We start from the raw sequence: 8,691 nt of genomic DNA, 5'->3' as shown, positions 1-8,691 counted from the left end.
GAAGCACTGACCTTTGATATGTGTCAGGTCCAACCTCCAGATTCAACCTTAATATGAAGCAAAGAGCACAGCCAGCCTATCCTTTCAGAGACACCTGAATCAGTCCTGATGATGTTCTGGCACACTGTGAGGCGTTTCTGTTTTTCCTCACTGATAGATTACAGCTGCACATACATCCAAACTGACAGCTATCATCAGTATCACTCCACTGTTCCCACTGCTGGTCTCAGAAGCTGAATTATTTCTGAAGTCCTGTGACAGACGCAGTAATAATTTATGTCGTCTGCATGCTGTGAAAACATCATTTATGAAAACTAATGGATAGAAGATGCTGAAGGCACTAAGGGAACTGAACAAAACTCTAAAGGTTTTTTAAAAATTTTTTTATGTTTATTTCTGCTGTAAAGTTGGACATTTAACATGTGACTCTATCGGGGACCGACTCAATGCTGGAGCCCCTGGTGGTTGTAAGAGGAACCGCAGGTGCTTGTGCATCAGTGCCAGTTTACTTTCTCCTTCCTCTGTTACTCTGTATGGTTTGGTCATTTGTCACCTATCTGCATGCAGCAACAGAAAAACATACACACTCACTGCATTTACTAACCTGCAACACTGCATTTACTAAGCTTACATTAAGGGTTTTTTGAAAGGACCCTGAGATATGCCAGTGCATCTGCTCAGCTGTTTAAAAGAATATCAGTGAGGCAGAAAAAGTAGAGCTGTGGGTCTGTAGATATTTCACTGTCTGTAATAACAGTGGGAAGGTCGAAATGAAGCCTAAATTCTCCATCCTGCTCAAATTTCCTTATTCTCTATTCACGGAGTGATCTCACTGTCTTTCCCCACAGGTCTGTAGGATTTTTGCATTTCCTGTGTGTCTGTGAGAGAGAGATCCAGCAGGGGAATGTGGGTGATGCTTGGCCTTAGCGTGAACCACAAGGGACCAAGTGCAGCATTTCTATGAGCAGGATTGTCAGAAGCTGTCAAAGAGCTCTGTGAGCAGGTGATGTGTGGAATATAAAGGAGACCCGCTGAGGGCCGGGAGCAAGGACAGAAAACAAGGACAGGAAACAGGAAATGGAAGCAAACTATCAGAGGAAGAAAGAGGGGACAAGAAGAGAAAGAGAAACTGAGATTATACCAGAGGGTCTGCTGTGAAGCAATTTATACATGTCCATTATCAACTGGCTTTAAAAAAAACCCTAAATCCCCAGCCAGAGATGGTGGGTGTCCTTCAACGAGGCAGTTCCTCTGACGTCCACACAGTAAAAATCGGAGTGTTAAAATAACACTTAAAGAGTTAAATTTAACACTGGTCCCGAGTCTATTTGGTCCCATTCGGAATTGGTGTTAAATCAACTCTTTCTATAGTGTTAAAATTTTAGAGTAAAATTAACTCTAAATAGAGTAAAAATTTAACACTGAGTAACACCGCAGAGTGTTAAATGAACCTAACACTACTAGTAGTGTCATATTATTTACTCTAACATAGTGATAAATTAACTCTATTTGAGTAAAATTCCACTGATTTCTAACACTGAATTGAGTTATTTCAAGTTAACACTGGGGGTTCAAATAACTCTGATGAGAGTTGATGTTACTCTATACTGTGTTATTCATACACTTTTTCTTGTGAAAAATTAGCTCTCATAGAGTAAAATTTTAAATTAATTTTACACCAAGTAGTGTTACTAAAACTCTTCCTCTTCCAGCATGAAAACCTGGTTTCTACTAATGCTTTAAAATATAAAACAAGTAAGCAAAAACCACAACTAGATAATACGTTTAACGGCTTTATTTTGATGTCAGGCTCAAAATATTAAAACATCTCATGTAGTGTACATAAAACACTACACACACAAAAACAGTCATAAAACACTTTAAAACAATGAATTTAGTTCGGCATAAAATGACAATATGGAACCACATACAGGGAGGAATCAGAAGTGCCATACTTCATTTGAAGATCAAATGGTTTGAAGTAACACAGCTCTTTTATGTTCAACACCTTCAGCACCATATTGGGGTGCATTCTGACCTTAAATGCATGATAATGGTCATCAAAACACAGGGTTTCCATCAGTTTTCCACAGAGCAATGCAATGTCATCTTTCACAACAATACATTTGATCTTATAAAACACTGGAATCTCAGACACTACCTCTGTACAGATGATAAAGTCAGGGCGGTACTCTGTACCATGATGTTTTATCCACTTAGCTGAAAAAACACTGGTAGACAACGCAGCTCCAAATTTTAAAGCAATTTCTGGACCTTCTTTCAGCTCTCCAAGTGTCACCATCTTTCCTGGTCCTAAAGCTAATCTTTCGAGGCTAAAAGACTCCCAATACATGGCCATACAACTTTGGTGTTTCTTGGCCAATGTCATTGTAATGTTTTTAAAGCTTTTTAATTGCTTCTTAAAGAAGTTATGTTTGGCTTCGTAACGCATGCACCACATGTGCAGAATTGGGCCAATATTTCGTATACTGCGAGGGTAATGTATCATGAAGTGATGCTTTGGTAGGAGACTGAGTGTAGGAAATAACTGCTTAAAGAGCTGATGATGATCAATAATTAAATGTTTGAGGTAGATGGTCATACCTTCTGACAGCACTGGTGAAAACACAATATTGACAATTTGTAGAAGCAGAAGTAGAAGATGCCAGTAGCTATCACCCACCTGTACCAAATCGCCAAACATCAAAGGTACATTACGCAATAAGCACCAAGATTGAATTGCATTTAGTCCTAAATCATTACTGCCATCAAACAACTTTACCCTTGGTGGGCGATTTCGCTGCTGATTGAAGCCATAGTCAAAGGCATGTATTCTACCAGCAAGTTGTTCAGCACTTAGGAAGTTCTCCTGAATGTACTGCAGCACAAGTTTCACCTCTAACTGAGCAACTCCCTCCAAAATGTCATGCATGATATCTACAGAAAAATTGTTGGCTGTGTTGAAATATTTAAGTGAATTCAAGAGACAAGTGCGTTTCACACCACATACATGAGGTAGCGTAGGATCTCTTTGTACACTTTCACAGTGCTGCTTATGCATATCAAGAGTTCTTAGTGCAACACCAGAATCATCTTCACAGAACACACTTTGAAAACAATCCTTCTCAAGCAGACAAAAACGACAACAATATCGAGCTGCAAATGACTCCACGAACCCAAACAGACTATGCAAGCCAAGATTGTCCCCAGTGACCTGGATTACAGTGCCATGAACCAAGTGTTTAAACATGGGAAGTTTCAGTCCCTCTGTCTCAAGAACTTTCAGATCATTGACAAGTGGCTCAAGGATTGAATTAAAGCCATAACGCTTTGAGTCTTGTGCATGAAAAAGAGCACACAAATGAATATTGACCAACAACGAATTAAAGATTGGAGGAAAATTCCTTAGTGTAAAGTATATTGCACCTAATTTATGTACACCCTTTTTAGAGCCCAGGGGATTTGCAGTTTCAAAGTCATCATAAAACAGTTGAATTTGTAAGGCATCTTTTTCTGCAGAAAATAGGGGACATCTTTTAACATAGGCAGCATCGATTAAGTCTGCATACACACCTTCTCTGGACATATTCCTCGACTTGAACATGTCGACAACATGGTGGTTTTGAAAGATAGTTTTCAGTGTTTCCAAAATAGGAACATATGCAAACCTATCGGTTACAATGACTTGATCAAAAGTCCCTGTGATCTTGTTTCTTCTACTGTCAAATCTTGTGCCAAGCACCATTTCAACAGGTTCAACAGTTGCCCATTTTTGTTTAAAGTGCCTATTTCGTTTAGCTTCTGAATTTAACAGTGTGAATGGGTTTTCAAAGTTTTTGAATGACTGCTCTAATTTCTTTTTACTTGAAGTGTCCTGTGAAGGTAAGCTCTGTAAAGCTGCATCTTTAGCCTGAGTATGAATCTCAAAAAACACTTCCTCCATTGAGGAGACAAAACTATTCACAGTAGATTGGCTTAATCCAGCTGCCCTGAGCTGTGCAACAGTAGAGGCACACATATCCAAAGTGCTCTTATTTGAACTTTTCAACATTTCAGATGTTGTGGGTGTTTCTTCTACATTAGTTGACACCACCTGCCCTGTAGTGATAACTTCTTTAATTGCCACATCAGGCTGTAAATTAACATCAGTGTCAGCCTGTTGGTCGAAATAGTTAAGGTGTTTGGTATTTAAATGTTTTCTAAAACCTGAAAAAGTGCCAAACACACAGCCACAGTCACGCTGGGCACATTTAAGGCGAAGATTTCTTCCGGGTAAGTAACCATGGACTAACCGTAAATGCCTAACAAGCATGTTTGAACCAGTAAACTCAGCCTGACAGACAAAACACTTCATGATGGAGAATTAACCTTCAAGCCCTAACGAAGCAACCTTGTCCTTATTTCAGCAACTCTGGGACTTTCTTTGATTTTGCCAACATCTATATTGTACACAGTGGTTTGGATGAATGTGTACATGTTGTGAAGCATGGTGTTGTAAGATGTGCCAAACACAAAATGTGCTTTAAACAGTTCATCAAAAGCACCAAGTGAAGAGGTAGACTTGCATGGTATGGCATTCTTGTCAAGAATAATGAAGAACTGGTGGATGTCATGCTTTTTCACCCCAACAGCCAGGAGGTAGGGTTGAGTGCTGGTAGTGATGGCATCAAGGTGCTCTTGGATATTTGTTCCAGTCTGAAAAGACAAATACAGACAGGCAATAAGAATCAAGTGTTTCTTAAACTGGTAATTCATACCATAAAAATAGAAAAGAAACAAACCTTCTTGAAGACCACAAGATGCCTTTCTGCTTGAGAAGCTGACACCTTTCCTGGTCTCTTCCGACCCTGACCAGATGGTGGAATCAAATGTAATAGCAATAGAATCGCTGAGAGGTCACTGTCCCAGCCTGAAAAAAAAAAATTGGTTTTATAATAAAGTTGAATCATCCTCATCAATAACAAATTTCAATGCATCTGCATTGACAAAATGTTGGAGTAGACCCAAAATACAAAAGGACAGCTGTTCTGTGACAAACATTATATATCCTGTGAATGTTCTAATTAAAGAAATAACAGCTCACCAATGTCAGCATTAACTTCAGTGGCATCCTCAGGAGAGTCAGCTGCCAGCAAGAGTTCTTCCAGGTCACTGGTAGAAGGAAGCTTTCTGCCTTGTTGGATAATCTTTCTTTTGAATGTTGTTGGCCACCTCTCCAGCAACCTGCCTGATACATCCTCACCAAACATCAGTACAAAATCCTGTTCAATCTGTAACAGGGATAGAGAACAGAGAATTATATCTGCTATCTGCAAAAAATAAAATGTGTTTACATTGTCAACGTAATGAAAAATATTCACCAAGCCTTTGATATCTTTGAAACGTGGAAACACAGACAGTATGTTGCTTGACAGCAGGGGGTCAAGGACCATGTTGTGTCGATAAACAAATGTCAACTTCATCTTCTTCTTGACTGTGTCTTCATCAGCTGAATGTTTCATCAGAGAGATTGCTTCCTTGCACTCATCCTCACTCAGCACGTTCTCTGTAACAAACTGCAACTCTCGTCTGACAGTTGGTCCACCACACTGGTCTTCACCCGATGATCCATCTCCTGGTGCTAGACAATATGAAATACAACTTTATCAAAACTAATAATAACATTTGATAACCATTATTAATACTGAACCACAATTTGGAACTGTATTATACGTTTCCACTGAATTATAAGTGTTACCTCCAGATGTTAATCGCCTCTCTTTAGCAGTGCATCTCTGTATGGTTTTAATCCTCCAGGCCAAGTACCCAGTGCCACTCTCGCCATCATAATAATGTTCCTTGGAGAGTGACATATACAGACATTTTGTTTATTAATTTATCAGTAAGTTATGTGACCATGAACAGTTGATAAGGACATACATTTTGGCAGGATTTAAAATTTTGATTTTAGTTGTATCAGTTATTGCTGTTAGCTACTTACATAGCCATTTTTTGAGTACGGGTCACTGAGGTAAGGGAAAAAGGTTACAATTCCTCTGGCATACATTTCTTTTACCTGCCGTGGTGGTGATGTACTGCAAGATCAAAAGGAAAAGAACTAGTCAGCTTCGCTGGAATTAATAGAGATTTAAAATAATTTGAAAATGATAGTAAAAATCACAGGGCCAGAAATAAATTACCCATTTTTTTCTGTCATGTCAGCTACCAGTATGTTGACCATTTTTCTTCTGGTTTCATCCACCAGGGACTTGGTCCAATTGTACTCATTTATTATACGTTCTCCACCAGGTTTGCTTGTGAGAATGGATTCCACCAACTGGAAAACACAATAAAAACATTCTACATGTTGATATAACCACTACAGTTCAGAACACTTAAACTACAAACAAAAAAGACACTATTAGAAGAATGTGGAAATCTGTTAACTCTTACTTGCTTAGCTTCTGCATCCAGCTTCTGACGTTTCCTCAAAGGGCTGTCTGAAAGGATGACCGTATCCTGTGAATCTGATGAATGTGGCGATGATAACTGGAACTGCTCAGGAGACACTTCTGCAACAGATGTTTCCAGACCTTAAAAATAGGAGCAAAACAAATCAGTTTACATGGTCCCTCCATAGACTCATTTTATACACTCTTTGATTAAACAATGTAATAATGACACCAAAAAAAAAAAAAAAAAGACATCCAATGAAACACAAATCACTCAAACAAACCTGTTTCATATTTGATGGTTAGTACCCCGGTTGAGGGATCTGTTACTATATCCTCAAAAACATCCTCATCCAACTCAGTCCCTGAACTATCAAAAACTTTCACTCCTTCTGTTACGGCTGGCGCACCAAACTTTGCAAATGCTGGAAACAAGCACACAAGTTTGTGTAAACAAAAAGACATGACATTTAATGTTTTGTAGCTTAAAATGAAGATCATTTCAAGATACTCTTTCAAAAATGAGTCAGATAAACAAAGCCTAAATTATTAAGCGCCTCTAACATGCTGGATAAGTGGTAGATTAAAAGGAGTGACACTCACATTATGCAGTTTTCCCCCCCACTAAATATACATTCATAACTAAGATGCTTCCAAAACACAGATCATTTTCAATTAATCATAAAATGCAGTTTGAAGAGACTAAATAACAAAAAGAACTTAAAGCCTCTTGTACACCTTTTTAATACAATGTTGGTTTCTTACCGGCAATCAAAAACTCCTTAAGGCTTGGCTCAGATACTCTAACAAATTTCTGCACACCTCCAAGTTTTGCTTTAAGCAGCATGCTTCCTGTAGACAGTAATTTCTTATAGTCAGTGCTCTTCATTGAACTACAGTAAACAGAAAATGTGAATATTAAAACAGTCCCATAAACAGCCTTGCAATGTGATTTCTTACACTGTATGTTACTTTTATGTCAGTGTAACAAGGTGTCAAGATATAATCCTCAATACAAAACTAAAATAATAACTACTACTTTTTACCATTTGTCTGACCTAACTTAGCACTAGGGAGCCAGTATTTTGTTCATCTTTAGTTTAACATACTGAACAGTCTGGTAACCAAAATGGAAAAAGCAGCAGGGTAACTTTTGTCAATACCATCAACTCACAATAAATACAAACGCTGTCATCTTAAATTCAAACTACTAAAAAAATGCATTAAAAACTGAATCCTGGACATTTTGGATATTTTATCAAGCTTATAACACCTGCTGGTTGTAATCCTGTAACTGTAAAATCGCTGAAGACAGCCGAGTTAAAATAAGACAATAACCTTACTAAAAACGACCTCTATATCTGGTACCTAGGTATCAAAAAAAAGAAAAAAAGAAAGATGTAACATTTAGTGTACAATTTTAATTAGTTAATGCTTGAGTTAGGTAATTTAAAATTTAACGCTAACTAGCGAATTGCCCGCGCACTGAGGTTAGCCAAAATGCTAGTTAGCTAGCTAATGTTAATATATAGATCCCAACACATGGAGGGTTTCATTTAATGGAATTTCGAACATGCTAGAACACAACACAATCACCACTACACACTGAAATAAATTTTGATAACAAGCCTTACAGTCCAACACTGATATCAGTCAACTTTTTTAGCTAATTAACAACCTTACATTAGCATACAGATAGTGTCACATTTGCTTCTGGTACAAAATGAAATATATAATAAACATGGACAAAAGGAATGTAACCTTATTTTAACGTGCTACCTGTGCTTAAAATGTCGAATTGTTGGTTTAAAAAGTAAATATGAACAACTTACCCTGCAACTGATGTGAAGAAAATGGCGTCGTGAAAAATCCTCTCGGTTTGAAAACCAGTCTGTGGTGGGAGGAGCTTTCTAGAGTAACGTTGACACTGTCTCTTTTAACTCCAGGAATCATCACCCACACTGGGGGGCGTTTTGCTCCAGCTGTTGTTATAATGACTCTATTAGAGTAAATACACTTTAACACTGCTGATTTAACACTGGGAAATTTACTGTGCAGCAGAGGCAGCAATGAGTCAGTCCCCATAGACTCCCATGTTAAAATCAGAAATAAAAATGTTTCCAGCCTGATACAAAAACTGTTTGGTCTTTATGGATAATTTGTAGATGTCCTCCTTTATAACACCTTTAGGGGGACAATGTTTTTATAAGTCACCTGTTTAAACTGGACTAAAGTTTGAGACCTTAGAGGCGGGGCCTCT

At 38.1% G+C, this 8,691-nt stretch overlaps 1 protein-coding gene across 1 annotated transcript; it reads right to left on the bottom strand.

Annotated features, from left to right (window-relative positions):
• Window positions 1-1,780: 1,780 nt before the first annotated feature.
• Window positions 1,781-8,429, bottom strand: LOC145430112 (uncharacterized). Its single transcript, XM_080304515.1, has 11 exons — window positions 8,264-8,429; window positions 7,197-7,283; window positions 6,716-6,856; window positions 6,433-6,572; window positions 6,180-6,316; window positions 5,981-6,074; window positions 5,738-5,837; window positions 5,361-5,620; window positions 5,084-5,270; window positions 4,782-4,909; window positions 1,781-4,695 (listed from the first exon to the last, which is right to left on the bottom strand). Exons 1-11 carry the CDS (start codon window positions 8,382-8,384, stop codon window positions 4,378-4,380), a joined length of 1,713 nt encoding a protein of 570 aa, XP_080160641.1. The 5' UTR covers window positions 8,385-8,429; the 3' UTR covers window positions 1,781-4,377.
• Between the last annotated feature and the right edge of the window lie 262 nt (window positions 8,430-8,691).

Source organism: Astatotilapia calliptera, chromosome 7, assembly GCF_964374335.1.
Source record: "Astatotilapia calliptera chromosome 7, fAstCal68.1, whole genome shotgun sequence".
NCBI classification, from domain to species: domain Eukaryota; kingdom Metazoa; phylum Chordata; class Actinopteri; order Cichliformes; family Cichlidae; genus Astatotilapia; species Astatotilapia calliptera.
Note: the sequence above shows the minus strand (reverse complement) of the source record. Positions and strands in the feature narration are given on the sequence as shown.

Excerpts from the sequence above, each read along its gene's own strand:
- LOC145430112 (XM_080304515.1), bottom strand. The coding sequence starts at position 8,384 with ATGATTCCTGGAGTTAAAAGAGACAGTGTCAACGTTACTCTAGAAAGC. Across the intron at positions 6,317-6,432 it reads TGGATGCAGAAGCTAAGCAA|TTGGTGGAATCCATTCTCAC; the intron begins GTAAGAGTTAAC and ends TGTGTTTTCCAG. Across the intron at positions 5,621-5,737 it reads GAGGCGATTAACATCTGGAG|CACCAGGAGATGGATCATCG; the intron begins GTAACACTTATA and ends CATATTGTCTAG.